Below are 24896 nucleotides of genomic sequence, written 5' to 3'. Positions count from 1 at the left end.
TTACTTCAAAATTTTTTACTTTGATTTGCTTAAATTTTCTTTAGTATGTTTTATAAATACGGATACTACAAAAAATTTATAAAAAATATTGTGAAAGTGTACAAATGTTTTTGTTTATTAAGTTCATTTAGGTAAATAACAATGTTTGTATGATTTATTCACCCTCTAAATTGTTTATCTGATTTCCAAAAACGAGAGAGACACAAAATGAAAAAGGAATATAATGTTTATAAATTGTTATTAATTTGAATTCTAATATTAGTTTTCAGTTTTTGTTTACATGATCCCCGTTTTTTTCATGACTTAAAATCAAATGAGTTATACATTATTTTTAATTATTTCTTTTTGAAATAAATAAATAAAATTATTAAAATGCATTAAGTATTCTGTTAATTGTAATTCTTCTTTTAGGTATGTGTGATAGCAGTCATTTTATTAGCCACATCAATTATAGTTGTTGCATATGCAGTTGGTCTTCCATTTTATTTAAAACAAAATGTTTTCATTTTATTGTTTGCATTATTTATTGGTCATTGGTTACTTTTGAACATCATGTTTTACTATTACATGGCATGCATCACAGATCCTGGTTATCCACCTCAGGTAAGCTTTATATGTAGTAGACCTAGACATTATGTATTATATATTATAGTTCATACAAATATAGATAGACTGAGTTATTTTTTACATTAGTCTCCTTACATTGCACTATGTTATTTTTACTATTACGTAGTCAGTCCTTTTTCAATGAAATGTATTTTTTTTATGGTTGAAACAAAATTATCTTTCATCTATGTTTTTGTGCAACTGATAGAACTATTTGAAATTTCTGAACTGTAACTGATAGAAAATATTTTTAAATTTTCAAACATTTAAAGTTGCTTAAAATATGCTCATATTCTTGCTTGCTGTCTTCAAATTAATTTATTAAAATTTTTCTCTTTTTTTTTCATTATAAGAATTTAACTTTATTGCCTTATAGCTAAATTATTATTATTTTGCTGAGAGTCAATGACTTTTATTAGGGAACCATGATTACTGATGCAGTGTCAATTTGTAAAAGGTGCATTGCTCCAAAACCACCTAGAACTCACCACTGTATTGTTTGTAATCGATGTATTCTAAAAATGGATCATCATTGTCGTATCCTTTCTTTTGCTTCTTATCAGTTAAATTTTAGTTTGAATTTACTATTTTGATCTAGCTGTTACTTTCTAAATAATAATTTTTTTTGTTTAAATTTTCATTTTAAGTGTACAAAATATTTTAATTTAATATTTACTCTATTGCACCTTAATTTTAATATATCTTCATATTTTTAAATTTCCTTTAAAATTAAACAACATATGCAAGTAATTTTCACTGTTGTTTGAAAAACTTCCTCCATTTATTTCTGATTTTATTTTTAACCTGTAAAAAGACTAAAAATATCATATGTCATACATAAAATATCAATATGGAATTTTCAAGCGAGATTTAATGTAGTATAGATTTAGTGTATTACATTTTTGCATCCTATGATTTCTTTGCTCTTTTGTTTTTTACCAGATTAATTTATTTTATTTCATTTTTTGTGGAATTGAACTTAAAGGGAAAAGTTTCTAGTTATTTGAAGAGATTGTTTCACAATAATTATGTTATATGTAATTAATGTAAGATAATTAAATCTCGTTGCAGTTATGAGAAAAAATCAAAAGAAGACTTCTTTTTAAAGTTCTTGAAGGGCAGAAGTCTTCAGATGGGTTGATTTTCCATTAAACATTTAGAAAAGGAGTAAGAAAAAGAGTCCATTTCCGCTTCTTCCTTGAATTTGATCGACACTATAATTGAGAAAAAATTTGTACTTTTGTAATTGGCAATTTTTAAAAAGCGAGGTTAAAATTATTAGCTTTCAAAAATTTGTGTTATTATTTGGTACAAGTAATTTTCTGAGATTCATGAAAAAGTTGAAAATCTTAGCCACATTCACACTCTGAGTTTTCAGGTTCTCTTAACATGGCTCATATTATCAACATATTCTCTACTTTCAGTTAAACTTTGGAAGGATTTACTCTTTTATTTCACTGAAAATTTAAGAATTTTCCTTGTGATGAGACTTTTTGCTCTTGTACACAATATTTCTTGTAATAAAGGGCATGAAAAATTAGGAATTTTTTTATCATCCTTGTGTATCATACTCATTATAAACTATTATCAAGCCAATACTGGATGCAGGTTTTCACCACACATTTTTGATTTTTTCAATCTTATGCTATTGCCTTCCTGCCTGCTTACTTTTCTAATTCCATTAGTCTTTGGTCATTTGATGTTACATTGATATCAGTTCAAGATGTTGTATGTTCAGTGATGGTCAGTTATTAGAGCTATACCTCCAGCCCATTACCGATTAAAGCATTTAAAACTTTTGTTTCTTGTCTTATCCACGATACTCGTTTTTGGTCTTTTCTTATAAATCTAAGTGAACATCTTTACACGCTTTGTTTGATGTTTTTGTATAGATCTGCTATTTAGAGTCCAAGTTTCTACTCCTGAAATAAGTTGAATTAACACACATTGATTAAAAACTTTCCTTTTTAGACATAATAGTATATTGCATAAATGATGTTATTTTTGCCCAAAAGACACCAACCATATTGATTTTTATAGAATTAATTATTTTTTGTCAATTGTGTACTTTAAACATGATTTTTTTTCTTCTGAAAGTTCATTTCAATAATATTTAAAAATTGACTTCACTGGTCATTTTTTATTATGTTTGTTAGGGTTTCTGGAAATATTCAACATAAATTGTTTGTTGTGATAGACTGAATAGTAGTTTTGTAAACATCCTGTTACGTCGCAAAACCATTTTTTTCTCCATTTCAGTTTTATTTTGAAATGATTAAACTCATCAATGAATCATGTATGTACAGTATCAAGTCCCATGGATATCCCTACGTCCATTTTCCTGTTCAGGACGCGTTCATTTTCCAGACACTTTATAACAAACTAAACAAATATCTTTTCCTTTTTCAATTAAAAAAAATTATGCTGGCAATCTGTTGAAAACAGTATCAGCAAAAAAAAAAAAAAAAAAAAAAAAAAAAAAAAAAAAAAAAAAAAAAAANAAAGAAAAAAAATCCTATTTTTTTTTTTTTTTGCTGCTTCTAACATTTATTCTGCATCAATTAGCACACTAAAAGAATTGTTGGAAAAAATAAGAGCAGTTAAAGAAAAATAAACTTGGTGAGAAGAATAAGCTATAAATATTAATGAAGCTGAATATTGATAGTGTTTGAAAAGTACACCAGCAGACATGCTTTATTTTTATTAAAAAAATCTTTATTATTAAAAATCTTTATATTTAATTTATTTACTTATCAAAATAATATAAAACTGCAAAATGTGTGGAATTGATGCCACTAAAGTGTAATCTTGCAGAATATACGTTCATTTATTTTTATTTTGAAAAGATAAAAATTTGAAATGTATAAATGTTAAAATTTACTGCCTTTTTGCTGAATAAAATCAAAATTGTAATTTAAAGGTTAATTATTGTTTCCTGTAGGAAATCTTTTTTTTTCTTTATAGATTTGATGTGGTAGTTTTCCTCATTAGGTGACCTTATATTTTTTTGGAATTGAATTTTTGTTCAAATTTTGTTTTGTTTGAAGAGTCTTATATCCTTTATTTAAATTCATGCTTTTATGACTTATTTTATATTATCAATTAAATAGTTCTTGCATATTTATTTTCCTTAATTAGAAAAAAGCTTGGCTCAATAATTGCATTGGACACTTCAATCATCGGTATTTTTTTATGTTTTGTGTTTATACTTGGATTGGAGTACTATTTTGTATTATATTTGGTATACCTATTTTTCGTAGCCATTTCTGGTACAACTCAGAGGTAATTATACTTACATTTATTCAATCTATGAATAACCTCCTTTAGGTCAACATATAAACTTATTTCCTTTAATTAAAAAAGTCAGAAATACGAATAATATTTTAAGATGTGTGTGTTAGCAAGACAGCACTTCATCAGGAGACACACTGCTTGCCAACACACAGGAGCCTTTCTGTTGGCAGTTATAATACCGACAGCTGACAGTGCCCCGAGGCCTCGTAATGGATACACAAATAAGAAAAAAGCAGTTAGAAAAATTGAAAGCAATGAAAAATTAATGACAAACACACACAATTTAAAAGTACACAGAGTAGGACTTAATAGCAAAATGCCCACATATCAGAAAAATAAATAAAGATAAAGTTACAGTTAGAATGAAAATTTATTTCCTGGTAATAAGTAGCTGCTTATCAGACTTGTTCTCAGATTTTGTATTTAGCTTTTTCTTTTCTTTTTTAATTTCATGATTTACATCATCATACCCCTTCCAGCATTTGAGGTTTGTGTTAAATATTTTTTACAGTGATATTGTACTAAAGCAGAAAAAACAAATGAAATTTTTAAAAAACATTTATGGAACTTTAGACCATGGAATTTAGACAATGACCATTAGACGGTCAGATCATTTATTTCTTTTTTAAAGTATTTGTGTGGTGATTAACCAAAATTTTTTAATTCTAATAAAAATATTTGACATGACATTTGCTATGATAAAAAAATATTTTCTAAAACTACAGAAATTCTGTAGTAGTTGTAGGGCATGCATCGTATAAGGGTTTATAAATCTTAACATTACATTAAAAACTCTAAGGGAGAGACTAAAAATTTCTTGATATTGAAAATTTAGGGCATCAAATGTCAAATATTATAATAAAATATATATATTTTTAAAAAGTTAATCAAAATAATATCTGTACTGACTTTCTAAAACTTGTATACATATGTTTACTTCAAAATAAAGTTGCTTTAAAAATTTCAATAACTTTGCTTCTTCATTTGGTTTGACCTTTTGCTAAAATTCTTCTGTTTTGTCAACTTCTATTCAATATATCCTCTGATGCTGTAAACTTTTTTCTAATCATTGCATACTGTTCATGATATCGAGGTATAATTGTTTAATCATTCATTTGGTGAAGTTTATTAACAATATACAGTGAAACCTCAGTTAAGTGGTTACTCCTAGGAAAAAAATTGTCTGTTTATGGGAAGAGTACCCTAATAACGAAGTTTATTACCATAAATTGTTTTTAGAATATTTTCAATGATATGGAAATAATTAAATATTTACAATAACTATCTACAAGGATATTTATTTAAACTTTAAAAAATATTTTTTTCTATACAAAAAGAATCTATGAAAAAGTTTCATATAAATACATAATTCAAGATGTAGCTACAGATAAATCAATATAATTTTCCTATTAACACAGATTTTCAAGTTAGTCATATGATACACAATAGGAGCTTTTAGTCCTCAGTTGGTTTCAATTATTAGGTTTACACCTCTAACACCTACCCTTCATTTGATAGGATACACAGCTAATATCTCTTAAAAAGTATACCTCCAGCGATTCACAGAAAATAGTGGAAATCAATGCTTACCTGTAAGGTACCAGAACCTGTAGAGTTGATTTATTCATAATTAATCATCTATCAAGTGTTTGAATAAATGCTTATTTCATCTAAACACTTCAAAGATTATGTTTCGTTTCTCTTTTTTTACCCCAGCTGAGTTAAATATAGTCTTCCAATTTATAAGAAAATGAAAGAAAATTTCAGTGGGGAAGAAGCATTGGAGCACTTAAGACATCATTTCAGCTTCTGGGGTCTCATAACCTGTGCGGTTCAGATGAAAAGATTGAAAGATGCCTTTGTCCGAATGAGAAGTATCATTTTCTCTCCTTTCTTTCCAAAGATAAGACAAGGTGTCAGGAGAAAGATTGATTCTTTAGTAGGGGAAATTGATTAAAATTTTTTTTTTAGTTATAGATAAGGCAGCAAATTTACATGCTTTAAAAATGTTGAAAAGTTGCATATTTTTTTGCTTGCAATTTAAAGCAGAAAAAGATTTTGTTTTTCAAATTTAGAAAAAATAGTGTCCGTTTTGAAGAGATGGAAAATAACGTTTCAGGGCAAAAATGACTGTATGTGTCCGATTGTGGAAGTGTCTGCTTTAGGGAGAATGTACATATTGATTTATTCATAGAAGATTCATGGGGAATTAAAAATGTGTCGTCATCTAAAGGCGTCCATTTCGCAGGAGTGTCCATAACAGAAGGTTTCACTGTACAATGAATAATTTAAATATTAAATGCTATAAGGTTTAATAAACTATAGCTTAAGATAATAATTTATAGAGATATCAATTCATTTCATTGTAATAAATAGCTGCTTGTCAGATTTGCTTAAATTTTTGAATTGGAACTTTTTTGAAATATTGGAGTTTACATCTTTAAAGGGTTTATGAATCCCAATAATATGAAAATTGCTAAAAAGAATTGGAGCTGTAATTACTCAGTGCTGAAGGCATTGTGTGGAGCTGGGATTTAATTCCTGATAGTAGTTTGAAGTCAAAGTGCTAACCAATGGGCACCAACTTGTTTGGGAAGTATAGGCAGTCAGAGCAAAATTGCTACCATCATGCAATTGGTCACAAAATTTTCTTGGCATGTTTTCCAGAAGTTCTTGTAACTTAGAGAAGATGTGTAAGTTCCTTCACCAATCTTAAATGTTTATTGTACTACTTAATTCAGCAATTTAACTTCTGACAGGTTTTAAGTAGTATTCCATTCTGCACTATGAGCAAGGTGGTTTGTTTCTTTAACTCTTTTTTGACCATTACAATTGTTGTCGGGCCTCACAACATGACCCATAAAATTGGTGTAATATTGGTAGCACACCGTCTTCTAAAATAATGCTAGAAGTATAGACATTGAGTTAGCCATGAATTTGCAGTAAGTGTTGCAGTTCATGTCAGGAGAAAGAGCCTTATTCCTTAATTCTACCTTTCATTGATATGCATGGTTGTCTATATACGTATTGGTGGATAGTGTAAAGACAGAATAAAAAAAATGCGCTTTGAATAACTTTTGGCCTTATTATTAAATTTTTATAACTTCACAAGCTGTCAGATTCTTATTAAATTTGAAGATTTTTAATATAGTATAACCTCAAATATCCAGATTTCTTAAAGCTGGAAAGTCCAAAATTCCAGCAATGTCTTTTAAGTCAAGATGACAAAGTCAGAATTTTTTTTTTTTTTTTTTTTTTTGCGAGGAGCTGTAAAAAGAGTACATAACATTGAGAAAAAAATAAATTTGATTATTAAAAAAAAACAACCTAGAATTTACATAGATTATTATAAAAAACATCCTTGATAAAAAAAAAACTATTATTAGATTTGGATAAAGAAGACAATAATTTTTAAACAATAGATTCTGCGCCATACTTACTATTACTTGTTGATCCCAAGAACAGCTTTACCAGTTCATTTCAAATGACATCAGAATCTGAGATCACTTTGTTCACCCTTTTCACCTTAGTTTTGTTTAATACCCCATATTTTATACATTAATATCTTTTTGACGTTATTTTGATTCAAAATCATGTTTCCTACTCGTAAGCCCTCAGTACTGCTTGCACATTTGTTTTTATTAGTATGGATTACTAATGAAGCAAAAAAAAAAAAATCGAGATATTGATGTGGATTGATACTTTTTTGTAAAAAACACATCTTTATAATTTAATCATTTCAAAATAAATTGAAACAAAGTAAGCTCTATTGTTTATCTTCAGACATTAGGGTGTGTGACTGTAAAAAATCATAATTCTACTGCTAATTAGCATGGCCAAACTAAATAATAAGGGACAAAAAAGAAAAAAAAACTTTCAATTTAATCATTAAAAAACTAATGTTCTCTATATATCTTCTTGCATAATAAAATCTAGAAAACATAGCAAAATAATCTATACATTTTGTAAATTGAGCTCGCTCATTTTATCTTGTTTCTATTTATTATCCAAGCTTTTATACTTTTATTTCTTTTATACTTTTATTTCTTTGATACTATTTCGTTTTGCACTTCGAATCAGAATTAGTTAATGATGTCAGTGTTCTTGATTATTCCATAAACAATTTACAACACGCAAAATGATTTATTTTACTGTTTTATTTAGAAAAATATAAAATACTAGCTTCATTAATAAAACTGGAAACATTGAAAGCTATAAAATGGCATAAATATAAATTTATTAATGTTCAAAAATAAATAAATGTAAACTCAAAGCCCTTTTGTATCTTCTCCTCCACACGAAAGAATGAACAAGCTCAAAAAAGCAAAACAAATTGTTACTATCGCAACTTAATTTTATGAACTAGATCAAAGTTGAAGATTAAACAGATGATAATTCTCAACTTCTTCCCACCTAAGTTTACTTCTAATTTTAATTACAGTCGAGTAATTACTAATTAACTTACATTCACAAGCATAAGAATTAAAGTAAGAAAATTCAAATATCATTACATTACATTAGGTTACATTTTGTTTAGTCTCCACAAAAAAGAATGAACTATCTTAAAAAAGCAAAACAAACTGTTTCCATAGCAACTTAATTTTATGTATTAAACTGATGATTATTTTCAACCGATACTTTATTTTAAATACATTGAGAAATCTGTTTCCAGCCTTTGGGTCTCTGCCAAAAATTTTTATCTCTTTCAACTAGAGATAATTTGAGAAAAGGATCTGTCTATATTAGTCTATATTAACACTCCGTCGGGCGCGTCTCGAAACTTACGGCATCGGGCGCGATGTATCTGTCAGATACATCTCTGTTTTGTGTGTTTTCTGTTAATATGTATTACTTTAAATCTCCTATTTTTACTCTTTTTAGGTCCAGGCTTTTACACCCGGACCTTTTATTAGTTTTTTATGTATATTTTTAATTTTTATTTAATTTTTATATATTTTTTAATATTTTCAATAATAATTTTTATTTATTAATCACAAACGCTATTACAAAAGTTAAATGCTGTAAAAAACATTTAATTAAACATGTTAAACTGTTGAAAAAGTATAAAAAGGACAGTTATGCACAAATAATACATAATATAAAAGTGACAAATCAATTATTATAATTGAATCCGATTCTAAATTTAAGTCAAATTTTTTCTTCCGATCTGTTTTGCCCATTTAAGTATTATTGTCCTTTCCTACATAAAAATCATCATTATTAACATCATCATCGAGTTCTGAGTCATTTTAAACACTTTTACTGCCATGACAATCAACTTCACGTGTTTCTAAAATATCTTCTTCGTCAGCATCACTTTCATCAAATTCTTCAGCATTTAATTCCTCATTTCCATCACTAAATAGAATACAATGAACTAGCTCTAAGTCTTTCTGAATTTTCAAATCTAAAAAGCGTTTAGCACTCATCGTAGGAAAAAGATAAATAAAAAACGCTCAGGGAATCTCGATACTTCCATGTAGCTTCACGAGACAAACGTTATCGGGCGCGTGTATCTAACAGATACAAAATTTCAAACAAGCTTAGAAACAGGAAATTTTCCTGCACCGAACTGGTCACTACTGCATTCCAAAGTAGCAGGGGGTCAGATGGACAGATACTGATAAGGTCAAGGTCGTAAGAAAATGTTTTAGGGGACAAAAGCAGAGATATTGACACGCCTGTATCTGTCAGATCAACGCGCCCGATGGAGTGTTAATATCGACATATTACAATATATACAACAACCTCCTAATTGAAATAATTCAATTAAAATGATTCAATTAAAATAAATTTTTTTAATAAAAGCATCCAAATGTTTTAATCTTTTGGGATTATGAAATGAATTACACTTAAAAATTTAATGACTCCACAACCAATGGAAATTTTAAAAATGCCACAAGTTTTTTCCTTCTGCAATAAGAGCACTTAGGTGTAAAGGATTACAATTATACTGGATTACTACAAATTATGGTTTTTCTTTTACAGCTAAATAAACTATTTACTTACTCCGAAATTATTTCAAACTTTAAACAAAATGAAATGTCTTGCTCATTTTCAGACAAAAAAGTACATAACTGAAAATAATAATAATAATTATTATTATTCTGATTGTTTTAATGTAACTCGATAAGGAAGCTCATAAAAAATAGTATAGAAGAAAAAAGTAGAATACTTCAACATTGACTTAAAATAATCCAGAAGGTATTTTGACATTAGAAAGTTCCTTAAATGTTTAAAATTTCATGTTGTCTTCTATTAGTTTTTTTTGTTACGTAAGTACAGAGCCATTTGTAGTGATGACAAGGGCAGTAACTTAGAGAAATAAATCTTTAAGAATGTTTCCTCTAAGCAAACAACATTTCACTTCAATTTCGTATCAACTATAAATTTAAGAAAAGTTAAAAGCATAATTCACTGATTAGCTTATAATATTATTCTTTGCAATATGAATAGATTATAACATATATTATTTTAAAATTTCGCAATTTTTAAAATTTTCTATTATAAGTATTTTTCTTTCAGTATAGTTTTTCACCTCACCTCATAAATGTAATAAAAACTGTTGCAGATCAAATTAGCAGACAGCCAAGAACATTACAGGTTTGTTCTAAATTTAATTGACCTCATCAGTATTGACTTATAGACTTAAAATATTTCTGGAACTATAATTAATAATAATATAAATCGTTTATTTTATTTAAATTTTTTTAAAATTTCAGTAAATTTTGCTCCATTTTGTATGTTTTAGTATTCAAATAATAATCTGATAGAATTTTGAAAAAATATTTAGCACAAAAGAAAATATACATTATTAAGTACTTTCAGAGGCTAAACAGCATAGTTTTTGATGTATCTTACAGGCATTAATAATTTATTTAATGTAATTAGTCATTAAATTTAGCTGAATTTTTTATTATTTTTAAAATTTATATATTTTATTTCCTAAGAACTTACGGACGTGAAATATTTTTTTATTAATAATTATTTTCGTCATTAATAAAATATATATGTAGAATAATGATTACTCATTATTTTGACTCTTAGAAAATTATATAATTCCTGGCAGTGGTGTAACTGTCCTATTAGGAGCCCTTGGCATAATAAAAATGTGTGCAGTTTTTTAAAAAACAACTGAAATTGGGTCTGCTGTTCAATGATGGTTATAAAATATAACTAATAACTACGAAAAAATGTTTTAAGTTACAAAATCGGGCACAAAAATTTTTTTCATTATATTAAATCATTATATTTTTTCAAACTATTCGCTTTTTTTTGACTTAAAAAAATATGGGGTTAACCACGATCTTGAAAATATAATCTCTATAGTTTAATCTGGTACGTCGTTGAACATTAAGGACTCTTAATGCTAATTTCATTTTTTGCTTATTTCCCCTTAACTCTAAATCTATTTTAGGAAAAAAAAAATCTTTTTTGCACACAATTGTGAAAATTGTTTTTCGAATGATAATTTCATGCTTAAAAAAAGTTTCTTATAATTATTATTTTTAAATTATAAATTTAAAAATGGTTGGAAAATATAACAATGTAAGTCATACACATTTTTGTATCATTTTCATAAATACAACTTTAGATGACAAATTAAAACTTGAAATGGAATCAGAGAAATGAAATTTTAAAAATGTGACTTTTTAAAAACTTCTTAAATCAAAAACTAGGATTTCATTCTAATTTTACATAGTGACATTTAAAATTTTTAGACTATCACCAAATTAAATAGTAGCAAAAATTGAATATTAACATCGAATTATTTTTGAATAAACCTGTTTCATAATTATGAATAAAAATTTCTTGATTGCCTTAAATATTTGCAGAGAAAGCTGAAGTAGCAAAAAACGAAATTAACGTTAGAGGGTTGAAAATTTTGGCTTCCTTTCTGATTTAACTAGTGGGGCTATATGTTAAAGATTACGGCTATCCCTATAATTGATTCATTGGTCATGATTCAAAATCTATCGCAAAATAACTATGTTAATTCACTGGAAGTACATTTTTGTGTCTGATTCTACAAACTTAAATTTTTAGCACAAATTAATTAGCTTATGAATCTAATTGTGTGCTTTAAAAGCTTTTTAATATAGCTTAGTCTAACCATTTATCTAAAAATAATTTTGTGCACAAAAATATTTAATGATTGTAATTTTTATTAATTAATCTATTAATGTTAAAAATTTTTTTGAATGAATGATGTTGTATTTTTCAAGTCACATTATGCAATTTTGAATAGCAACATACAAAGTTGATCCTAATCAAACCAGTTGCATGGTCCATGTAAAATAAAAAAATGAAGTTGTATTTTTAAATCTTTATTTCTTGGTAGGTTTTATTAGATTTCGTTGAAACATTGGATTTTATTTAACATAATATAAACTTTTTTATACCTTATAATTCAAACAGTTTTGATCTTCCATCATTACTAAATTAAATAATAAGAATAGAAGATGTAGAATAAAGGATAGAATGTGAAGATAATAGAAGATGTAATAAAAATCACTATGGGGGAGGGGGAAGATAAACGCAAGTGTTTGAAATTGGAGAATCCGAATTTAAAGATGTGTATGAGAAGTAGGATGCCTTGACTTCTGTTCTCAGTCTAGGGAAATTACATAGGTGAATAAACCCTTAACTATTGCAACAAGGGGTATTTCTGGATAACTCGGGTAACTAATGAGAAAAAGCAAGGAAAATGTTTGGGTGCAAAATATTGAAAATTATTATATTCGTTCACCATCAATTTTTCTTCGCCCCCACAGACAAGTTTAAAACTTCTACCGCATTGCTAAAACAATATTTGTCCCCGACTCAAGCTGGTGCCCCTGGCAACAGCCAGCCCTTCTACTAGCACAGTACACCACTGCCTGCTAGCTTTATGACTTCACCATTTATCTTTGCCTTGTTTGTTAATCAATCGATGTGTGATTCTACTAGGCACATACAAAATTATGCAAATCAATAAATAACAATGTAACTGTAAATTTGTATAAAAAAATAAATAAGAGTAAATTGTTAAAAAAATTGTAAAAGAGCAATGTTGGAAATGTGTAGTATAATCATACTATTTGAGCATATAGTTAAATATTAAAGTAATTATTTTTGTAAAAATAATGTGTTTGTAGAGACTTGAACAATTACACTACCCTACATTAATGTAATAGACACTTTCAGTTGTTGACAATTTTTTAAATTTATCAAGAAATATTTAAAAGATTATTTTGTAACTTTAGAAGTGATTGTGACATGTGATTTCTCATACTTATCAATAAAGTTTAAAGCTTTCAGAGGTTTGAGTGACCAGTAATAGATTCTGAGCAAAAACAAGCATTTTTAAAGATTTTATATCAGAAAATATAGCAATAAGCTTGTTACTCGTATTGATTACTTTGGTTGTTATTTGTTATTTTTCTTATAAAATTTCATAAAATTAGCTGAAATATTATTATTACATTTTTATAAAAAAAAGTAATATTTTTAACTTACGTTTTTTTTTCACCTTTAAAAATATTTAATAAGACATAAAAAAAAATTCGGGCCATTTTTTTATCAATTGCGAAATTGAAAAAAAAAACTTCCTTATTTTAAAATTTGAAAAAGAAACTTCCTAAAAAATTTTGCAAGATATCAGCATTTAAAGTAGTCTTGTAATCTTTTCACACTGTCAGGGGTGGAAAAAATGAATTTTTTTTCTCATATTTTGTAGTGAATTGTATTGGTAACTAATGTAAAAAGTCCGTTTTGAATATCTGAAAAATTTTCTAAGTAGTTTTTTTTACTTTTAAAGAAATCTCTAAATGTTATGAGTAAATTTCATTTTGTATCATAAAACAAAATTTAATAAGAAACGATAATACCTTACAATAATTATCCATGCACTAAAATGTGATGTTGCAAAGAAAGAAAACATACTTTTATGGGGGGATTTTTAATAAATCTTGTTTAATAGTACAAAATAAGATGTGTGAAAATCCCCTTATTAATTTCATTAAATGATTTTAAGACAACTTAATAAGTTTAAGATAATTTGAGACAAAAAAGAATTTTTTTATAATAATGCCCATATTTTCATGAATATTAAGGTCAGTTTATGAAATTTTATACAATTAATGTTTAATTATTGCCTAATTTTGTTGGCATAGGATGTTCAAAAATACTTGTTTTTGCTCATAATTTATTGCTAGTCTCTGAAACCTCTGAAAGCTTTCAAATTTATGGACAAGTATGAGCAATCACGTGATCCTTAAATTTTAACACCCCTAAAGTTATAGAACAATCCTCTAAGCATTTCTTTAGAAATTTAAACTAATGTCAAAAGCTGAGAGTGTCTCTTCCATTATTGTAGGGTATGTCAATGTCTGTTTTATATCTTTACTTTTTAGTATTTATTAGGGCAAAAAATTTGACCTAATGATGTGTAATTCATTTATAAATGATTTATTTTTAATATAGAACTTTTAAAACCTTGATAAACTTAACCTAGGTAAATTTAAAATAAAAATTTTTGGTATTTATAGTTTTATGTAATAAATAGTTTCAAACTGTGTCATGTCTACAAAAAAAGTTCTTAATTGGGGAATAGTTTAACAGATAGCAAGAAAGTCTTTGGTATGAAAAAGTAGTCTGTGAGCTATTTTTTGATTATATGAGGGTAATTGTCTATATTTTCTCAATTTTTATTTCATTGTTGTAATACAATAACCACATAATTACCTTCTTAACACATAATTGTCTATGAAGTTAATGTAAAATTAAAATTTATAATTGCATATTTTAAATTGTGCTTATATATTATTTAGTAGCTATGTATTTTTTACAGTAATTTTTATTAATATATCTATGACGTAAATAAATTCTGAAAAAGGATATTATATATGAAATAAATTAATCACTTTAAATACTTGTTCATTAGCAACTTTTTAGCTTCTTAAATAAATAGTTTTTTTTTTATAGGAAACATTTGAATATAATTTTCGTACTAATTCCACAAGCCTCGATGACAAATGGGTTTCAACTTTGTATCATTCTTGTGTTGTTTATGCTGCTCTTTTGTGTTTTTCTGTTTTTTGTATTCTTGGTGGATTATTGGCTTGGCATGCAAGACTTATCACAAATGGTGAAACCAGTATTGAAAGTCACATTAACAAAAGAGAAAGGAAGAATCATATTAAAGAAGGGAAAGTAAGCTAAGATAGTTCACATCTTTTAAAATGTTGAAACAATTGATTTCTCAAGTATTCAGTAGAATTCTGTTCAACATGTTAACTGCCTCATTTAATTTCTAGCTAATAGTTCACATTTTTAAAGCATGTTTCAACTTTGTAATTCTTAAGGCGCAGTTCATAGTTTTTCTGTCTTAAATGGAATATCACAATGCAAAAATTTCTTTTTCTGCAATTGATTATACTTACTAACTCTAATTGGAATTTTTGATTCACAATGAGAGTTAGGAATTAGAAGTATCTGTAGAAAAATTGTTGACCATATTAATAGTTAAGCTAATTGTGTTCTGTATTTACAAAAATATTCCAAACATTTTTGTTAACTGTCTGAGCTTCAACATTGCCTAAAGATCTGCTATTAAGAGTTGCTTTTCTACCAGAAAGCAAAGGTTTCTTCCTTTTTTTCTATGAGAAATTTGTGTACTAAAAAGAAATTTTTATACAAACTAGTCTAATGCAAAATGCTTTGTCGGTACAGAAAGGCTATTTTTGAAATATTTCATAAACATTAATTGTTTTTATTTAATGAGATAATTAGAGAGTAATCTTTGTTACGTAAAATTATATGATATGTGTATCTAGACAATATTAAAATCAAAATTTTTTTTATTAAAAGCATAAACCTGTCAGTGTATCTTTATAAACCAAATGACAAAGTTGAAACTCTAAGAAAACAGCGATAATACGAATGAATGACCCATGCAAATTGACAAGTTACTTCAACTAGAGAGAAAAACAGACAATTAAAAGAATTAAAAAATTAAAAGTTGACAGTTAAAAAATTAGTGTTTCCTCACCTACTAAATATTTAAGAACGTGTATCATGCATTCACCTTGATTTCTGAGAGACATTTTTATATAAATTAAACCAAATATTCATTAGTACTACTTATTCACCTAACTGCTGATTTATGTTTATCCATTATTTGGAAAACACCTATTTTTCAATAAATTTTTCTGTATTCTAAAATGTGTTATATTTTCAAAAATGCAATGCTTTTTTTTAATATTAAAGTAACATAATTTGTTGCACATATTTTTCGTGTTTTATTTTCAATATCATTAAAATATATGTATTTTGTTTAAGAAAATATGAATAGGAAATGAAATCAAGGGCGTCGGCAGCGGAGTGCAAGGGGGTGGACTTACATCCCCCTGGCTTTTTTTAAAAACAATTAAAGAGTATAAAAATTTTTTATTAAAAATATTTTTATTCAAAAACAAATAATTAAGCAATTATTGGTAGATAGACTTAGAGGTTGGGCAGCTCTGACGAGCAGGACACATTGACCAGAGGTTTATTCTACCCAAACCCTAGTCGTGATTAGCAAGAAAGCCCTAAAGTTGAAATAAAGTTCAGCAAGCACCTTACAGGAACATCTTACAGTTCCCAGGCATTGACACAATGCTGCCCTAGATGCTCAAATATTTGAGCAGAATAGACATCACAATCACAAAGTATGTGTCGTGATGTCTCTTCTTCTAGATGACATCCCCGACAAAGAGAATTGGATTCTATTCCCATAATGTTTAGGTGTCTCCTGAGGATACAGTGACCAGTAAGAGGACCTATGATCTTCCTTATACTGTTTCTATTAAGCTTTAAGAGCTCCTTTTGACGTACACTAGGACAGTCTCGATTCAGCTCCTTAGCTTGTCTCTGACTGTCAGCAGCGCGCCATTGCTCATGGGCAATCTTGCCCTAAAGCTTGAAAATGGTTGCCCTAAATGAGGAGGGAGAAATTCCCAGCGCAGGTTCAGGGCCCCAGAAAATTTCATTAGAGCCAACCCGTGCTGCTTCATCAGCTAGCTCATTTCCACCAATACCCATATGTCCTGGTACCCAATGCAGGGATACCTTGTTGTGAGCGGACAGGTCACAGAGGACAGAGAAGCATTCCCTCACTAACAAAGAGGTGAATTTACACCTTGACAGTGATAGGAGAGCAGCCTGATTGTCAGAATAGATGCGGATAGTCATATTTTGATATCCCTTGTCTAAGCATAACTTGCAGCACAAGATAATGGCATAGACCTCAGCCTGAAAAACGGTGGCATAGTTTCCCAGGCGAAAGTGAAGTTTGGTACCATCATTATAGCAATAAATTCCTGCTCCTGATTTGGCATCAATCTTTGAACCATCAGTGTACCATATTAGGCATTTGCCTTTAAGCCACCGAGGAGAATTAAATCATTCATCTCTAGTAGGAAAATGGATCTTGAAGGGCTTGTGAAAAACGTATCTTAGTGACATATAGTCACTAGGCATAATAAAAGAGGATATATCCATCACTTGTGAAACAAGATGTCCCCATGACAAGTGCTTGGAATACTCTTTCCATAGGCCAAGGTACATAAGACGCTTTACGCTTGTCTGAGCTTCAACTTCAATGCGTAAGTTCAATGGAAGAAGCCCAAGTGAGCTCTCTAGAGCAGCTGTAGGAGTGGTCCTGAGACAGCCTGACAGGGCTACACGGACCATTCTTTGTAGTCTGTTAAGATTAGACCTTGCGGAGCTCAATCTAGTCCTTGACCACCAGACGATTGCTCCATAAGTGATGATAGGACTAATAATCATTGAGTATACCCAGTAAACTATTTTGGGGGACAGTCCCCAGGTTCTACCAATAGCATTTCTGCAAGATCAGAAAATCTTTCTGGCCCTGTTGGTACAGTATTCAAGTTGATGACCCCAATTTAGTTTGGAGTCAAAATAAACCCCGAGAAACTTGACTTTTTCGTGAGTTCTAATTTATGGTCCAGGTATATGATGAAGGGAACGGACTTTGCTTCCTCGTCATTAGCCGTACCGTTGTATAGTGGAATTATGAATGTTCATTTAGGCCAATATTGAATGAATAAAACAATAACAGTTGAGTTTCCAGGAAATAATGTGCAAATCATTGAATGTAAATTTAGATTTTATTAAGTATAATTTGAATCAGATAGTGGCCACATCTTGAAAATAAGAAATCCCTTAAAGGGATGAAAAAATAATACTCTCTATTGAGAGATCATAAAGCCAGAACAACATTTCTGACCGTTAGAAAATTAAGACTGGGAGGCCCCCGAAGGGGTCCCAGCCTCTCCAATTTAGAAATTCAAAGTGAATATATTTATTCTCAACGGACAGAGAAAGAGTATGGGTAGGAGATCCAAAATTTGGCGATTTATCATAATATATCATAGCCAAAAACAAAGCCAACTAGCATATCCACATGGGTTAAAAAGAACACCTTGGCGATCACAAGTCGCCAACAAATTTATGTGAATTCTTATAACCATGCAACCGAAACATTTTAGCCGTTGGAAAATTAGAATAAAAAGTTATAAATAGATTTTTGTTTTCGATTAGAGGCGACATTGAATTAATATGTCTGCTTAATAATGAAATAAAAAGAAAGTATCCGTTACATTGATCTGGAAGAGAAGAAATAAATATTTTATGTTCGTTTAATAAGATTAAGTTTTTGATTTATTTTAAAAGTAATTCTATTAATAAAAATAAGCTTAAGTAATGAAGGATATTTTAAAAGATAGAAAATAAATATGTGTATGCCAATTCTGGCATCACAAGGTAGTATACATTACCTAGATCAAGTTGCCTTTTTCGTGTGAAGGCTACATAACTTATCTTGGATGGATTGACAGATAAGCCTGATTCAGAACATCATCTAGCTACTTCTAGGAGTGCGTTATTCATGATATGAGAGACTGTTTTTCCATGTTTACCTCTGACAACAATAACACCATCATCAGCGTACCCGATACAGGGAATGCCAAGAGCAGTTAACCGAACTAACAAGGAGTCCATTACCATACACCATAGGATAGGGGACAGAACCTCTCCCTGGGGGCATCCTGCGGTTGCATGCACTTTCATGCTTGCACCCAATAGAAAGGAACAAACATACCTAGAGGATAGCAAATTCGCTATCCACCTGGTAATTATTGAGTTTATGCCTCTGTTCCTAAGTGCATTGATGATAGTCTCAAGAGGGACTTTATCAAACCCACCTTCAATATCAATGAATACCGCGAGAGCCATCTCCTTATGTGTGATAGATTTTTCAAGCAGGTAGGAGAGCTCATACAGAGCGGTGTCTGTAGACTTGCCTGGTTGATAGGCATGCTGTGTGGAGGACAGTGACCTTTCTATGAGCACAGTGTCTCTGAAGTGTCTGTCAATTAGCTTTTCAATCGCTTTCAACAGACAGGAAGTGAGGCTGATTGGTCTGAATGATTTAGCCTCAAAGTAATTCCCCTTACCTGGTTTTGGTATGAAAATCACCCTGGTATTCCTCCAAGAGAGAGGTATATACCCAAGTACTATACAGGATCAAAAAATCCTACATAGAATAGAGGTCAGTGTATTCACCCCCTGGTTAAGCATCATTGGTATGATGTCATCCATGCCTGGTGACTTGTAGGACTTAAACGACTTTATATGGCCCATACAACCTTCTCATAGGAGACCACCATCTTGGCGGCCTCCCAGTCATTCCTACTACAAGTAGTTGTGGTAATAATATGTATATTTTCATTCTCCACAGAATGAGAACCAGGGAAGTGTGCTTCAAGTAGTTCTCCAAGAGCCTCTTCCCCTGATTCACTGTATCTTCCGTTTGTAAGACGGATGGCATTTAAACTGCAATTAAAGTCTTTAGTGAGAATTTTTGCAATCTTTGCGGTGGCAGAAGTAGTGTCAATACCATCGCAGAAAGTCTGCCATGAGCGAGGTTTAGATGCTCTGATCGCCTTGTTATAAGCAGTTAGAGCGTTTCTGAATGACTGCCATTCTCCAGATTTCTTTGCTCTGTTAAATAACTTCCTACATTTTTTTGGTAATTTACTAAGCTCAGAAGACCACCAAGGAACTCGCCTTGGGGAGCTAGTAGACGTACCCTGACAAGAAATATGATACGAATCGAGTATGATCTGTTGCACTTAGTCAACAGTCCACTCCACATCATTAACATTATTGTACTTACCAGAGAAGCTCCCCATCTTCTTCTCCAGAGTTGCTCTAAAGGAACCCCAATAAGCTGTTCTGGGGTTCCTCCTTACGACCTTCTGTCCTGAGAGGCCTTTAATAGAGAAAGTAATTAGTTGGTGATCTGAGGCAGTGACGGCCCCAGATACCTTCCAATCATTAACGTAATCTACTGTTTTAGAGTTACGTAAAGTAAGGTCAATGACTTCCCTTCTGTTACACGTAACAAAGGTAGGTTCATTGCCTTTATTAAGGACATACAAATTAAAATGTAAAATATGTTCCATGAGTACATCCCCCCGCTGGTTACAATCACTGCTACCCCACACTGTGTGGTGAGCATTTACATCACAGCCAAAGATGAATCTACAGCTTGAACTACAGTGGGCAATTAGGGCCCTAGTAATGTCAGCTAATGGATCCTTCTCCTCATAGGGGAGATAGGCTGAGACTATGACAAAATCAGAGATTGACTTATTATCATAGAATTTTAGCTTTACTGCAACTAAATCCCTGTTAAGAAATTTAACAAGATTAAGGGCATTTAGATTAGACCTAGCTATTATGCAGGTCCTGGGAAGATCGCAATGGGTATCATATAAGATATTAAAACCTTTAACATTGAGACCCATTATTTTGCCCTTGCGGGTCCAAGGCTCTTGTATAAGAGCAATATCTAGTTCTCCATCATTCAACCTTTTGGCCATAAGGCTTGAGGCAGCAATGCTATGATGGAGATTGATTTGACCAACCTTGATTGTAGCCATTGGTTAGCAGTATGAATGAAACCAGAATGGCTCCTATCCTGGTTATTTTTTGGAAGAAAGATCTTCCTTTATCAGCTCCATTGCTTCATCAATACCAAGCATGGAAACTGGTGAGTCAGGTTGTAATGTTACGTCTGACCCAGAGTCCAACCCAAGCTCTGAAAAATCAAGAGCCCCAATTGAACTTACCTTGGAATCAGGGGAATTTGCCGGCCAAGGTTCCTCCTCCTGTTCCATGTCCTCTTGGACATCAGGTTCTACAGGGAGGTCCGATGTTGTTGGAGCCTCAACTGCTTTTTTCCTGTTAGGATCGTGGATAATTTTAAAAACTCCACGATCCACTCCAGTCAGTGCGCAAAAGTTAGCCCTTGCAATTGCTTCAGCGTCTTCAGGCTCCACCTCAAAGATCCATCTAGAGGTGCCAGGTCCCACAGCACTTTGCAGAACCCTCCACCCCATCGACTTCAACCCTGGGTTTAGTCTCTGAAGACGCCATAAAAAGGTGCTCTGCTCAGAGAATTGCTCCTTAGTTTTAAAGGCAACCTTCACGGGCTTGGGAAGCTCGTTTGCCCCTATGACCTTGAGCTTAATGTTACCCAAGGCTTTGTTGTTAAAGTGGTCTTTAATCCACCCAACAGTAAAGTCATTACACTGAATTACCAGCGCTCCTCTTTGGAGGTGGTTATTATAGATCTCGGGCATTCTTTCGCCACCAGGAATGGCGTCAGTCTGCTCCAAGATTTCCTTCAAGATGTTATTTGAGTTTTCCAGAGAAAGCTTGTCCGGAGGAAAATCCTCCAGGACTATAGCAATCTTGGTAGACCCAGTTGCACAGGCAAAAGAGACCCCAGATTGGAGGCCCCCGGTTGGATCCCCCTCTCCAGCTCGGCTATCCCCACTAGGGGGAACCACTCCGCTGGATTGGGCTTTCCTCCCAGGAACAACATCCTCCCTGGGCTTCTTTCCAATTTGGGTTGGCGCATTGGGAGAGGTTGTTGCATCAGAAGACCTTGGTCTCTTAGCTCCTCCACTCGCCGCAATGGCCCTCATTTTTCTTAACTTCTTCTTCTGGCTCTTGGACAGTCCAATGGTACCAGACACACTGTCCCCCGAGTGCCTCTGGGGACCAGAGACTTCTACAGAGGAAGGGCCTGAACTTTTGGACGCCTCACCAGCATCCGAAGCAGACTGCAAAGCAGCGGTATTAGCACTGGGCTCACCCGAGGGCTTACCATATGCTACTGGAGACTGTATTACACTTTTCGAACAGGAACCTCTGCCTAATTCCTGAATGCATCCCTTGTTAACCGGCGCGACGGATGATGCCGTATCCAAGGTTTTTCGTTCGCTCATCATGATGTTTGCCTGCCATTTAGTTACCCAGTGAGGGGTATCCAGGGGGCACCACGTGGAGGCGGCAGGCATTACCCCCTTAAAACCTTTAACATTGAGACCCATTATTCTACCCTTGCGGGTCCAAGGCTCTTGTATAAGAGCAATATCTAGTTCTCCATCATTCAACCTTTTGGCCATAAGGCTTGAGGCAGCAATGCTATGATGGAGATTAATTTGACCAACCTTGATTGTAGCCATTGGTTAGCAGTATGAGTGATACCAGAATGACTCCTATCTATCCTGATCATCTTTAGAAGAAAAATCTTCTTTTAACAGCTCTATTGCTTCATCAATACCAAGCATAGAAGCTGGTGAGTCAGGTTGTAATGTTACATCTGACCCCGAGTCCAACCCAAGCTCTGAAAAATCAAGAGCCCCAATTGAACTTACCTTGGAATCGGGGGAATTGGCCGGCCAAGGTTCATTCTCCTGTTCCATGTCCTCTTGAACATCAGGTTCTACAGAGAGGTCCGATGTTGTTGGAGCCTCAACTGGTTTTTTCCTGTTAGGATTGTGGATAATCTTAAAGACACCAAGATCCACTCCAGTTAGTGCACAAAAATTTGCTCTCGCAATTGCATCAGCGTCTTCAGGCTCTACCTCAAAGATCCATCTAGAGGTGCCTGGTCCCTCAGCACTTTGCAGAACCCTCCACCCCATAGACTTCAACCCTGGGTTTAGTCTCTGAAGACGCCATAAAACGGTGCTCTGATTGGAGAATTGCTCTTTGGTTTTAAAAGCAATCTTCACGGACTTGGGTGGCTCGTTTGCACCTATGACCTTGAGCATGAGGTTACCCAAGGCTTTGTTGTTGAAGTGGCCTTTTATCCACCCTACAGTAAACTCATTGCATTGTAATACCAGCGCTCCACTTTGGAGGTGGTTGCTGTAAATCTCGGGCAGTCTTTCACCACCAGGAATGGCGTCAGTCCGCTCTAAGATTTCCCTTAAGATGTTATTAGAGTCTTCCAGAGAAAGCTTGTCCGGAGGAAAGTCCTCCAGGACTATAGGGATCTTGGTAGACTCAGTTGCACATGCAAAAGAGACACCAGATTGGAGGCCCCCGGTTGAATCCCCCTCTCCAGCTCAGCTATCCCCAATGGGGGGAACCACTCCACTGGATTGGGCTTTCCTCCCAGGAACAATATCTTCCCTGGGCTTCTTTTCTTTTTGGATTAGCGCATTGGGAGATGGAGTTGCGCCAGAAGACCTATGTCTCTTAACTCCTCCACACGCCGCCATGGCCCTCATTTTCCTTAACTTCTTTTTCCGGCTCTTGGGCAATTCAATGGTACCAGACGCACTGTCCCCTGAGTGCCTCTGGGGACCAGAGACTCCTGCAGAGGAAGGGCCTGCACCTTTGGATGCCTCACCAGCTTCCAAAGCAGACTGCAAAGCAGCGGTATTAGCACTGGGCTCACCCGAGGGCTTACCATATGCTACTGGAGACTTAATAAAACTTTTCGAACAGGAACCTCTGCCTAATTCCCGAATGCATCCCTTATTGACCGGCGGGACGGATGATGCAGTATCAAAGGCTTTTCGTTCACTCATCATGTATGTTTGCCTGCCATTTAGTTACCCAGTGAGGGGTATCCAGGGGGCACCACGTGGAGGCGGCAGGCTTTCCCCCCAAGCAATTATTGATACATAACAATTAAAAAAACTGTTTAATCAAACAAAAATTATAATTATCTTGTTAGTTGTCCAAATCTGTTTATAACTTTTTCAATGAATTCTGAGTCATCTTTGATTCTTTTCTTATGTAGTATATATATCTTCTAAAACTTCAAGATATGGCTCTTTGTCCAGTTTGTTCATCGCATTTGGGTGAAGCCTAAGGAGTGAAAATGTTTTTCTTTGTGTAGAAGAAAAACAGTCTTTCAACAAAGATATAATGGAGCCCAAATAAGGTATAAAGATTGACCTCCTGAAAAATTCTTCTGCGGTTTCAGCAGGCACGTTCAATCTATTAGCTTGTCTAGATGCCACTCAAGGTTAATTCATTTCAATGCCTAATTCTTCGCAAATGTGTTCTGCTTTCGTGAAAATTGTAGTAAACTCTTCAGAAGCATTGTTTCGATGAATTTGCAGCACATCTATCAATTTGACTACGTAATCAGTTACTTCTTTTAGATTTGTGTTTACTTTTTGCAGCTGATTGCACACAGGTTCAAGCTTGGCAGAATAAGTAGCAATAACAAAAAGTGATACAATGTATGTTGGCGTCGTAGCAGCTGTTAAAAGTATATCCTCCTGATTCCAAATGTGCCTTCAAACCTTCGTTTCCAGATTCAACACGATTAAAATATTTATTAAATTGTTTTCTTGAATTTTTTACTTTTTATTGTTATAAATTTTAAAAGAAAAATATAAAGTAGGCATAAAAAAAGATTCTTATGGAGGCAAATAAAGTAAAACTGAAGAATTTTTGTTTTATTCTATGAAGTTCTCTCTTGAAGATTTTTTCACTTACTTAAATCGTGATTGAAAGGACAAAAATTTGATTTTAAAAAAATTATGTGTCAAAGAAAATATTCACTGCATGTGTCTGCTCTAGGGCCATTTGAATGGTTTTAGGAACCTTCAGCTCGGTTCATATTGCCA

The 24896-nt window shown here is 32.1% G+C and overlaps 1 protein-coding gene across 1 annotated transcript in view; it reads left to right on the top strand.

Moving 5' to 3' along the window:
• The window catches only part of LOC107439422 (palmitoyltransferase ZDHHC16), a 44783-nt gene that overhangs the window by 8126 nt on the left and 11761 nt on the right, over nucleotides 1–24896 (top strand). Inside the window, exons 3-7 of the mRNA XM_016052020.4 lie at nucleotides 412–603; nucleotides 1026–1143; nucleotides 3752–3888; nucleotides 10426–10503; nucleotides 14866–15093. Coding sequence (XP_015907506.1) covers nucleotides 412–603; nucleotides 1026–1143; nucleotides 3752–3888; nucleotides 10426–10503; nucleotides 14866–15093 — 753 coding nt within the window. The remainder of the gene's footprint in view (nucleotides 1–411; nucleotides 604–1025; nucleotides 1144–3751; nucleotides 3889–10425; nucleotides 10504–14865; nucleotides 15094–24896) is intronic.

Source organism: Parasteatoda tepidariorum, chromosome X1 (genome assembly GCF_043381705.1).
Source record: "Parasteatoda tepidariorum isolate YZ-2023 chromosome X1, CAS_Ptep_4.0, whole genome shotgun sequence".
Lineage (NCBI taxonomy): Eukaryota > Metazoa > Arthropoda > Arachnida > Araneae > Theridiidae > Parasteatoda > Parasteatoda tepidariorum.
Note: the sequence above shows the minus strand (reverse complement) of the source record. Positions and strands in the feature narration are given on the sequence as shown.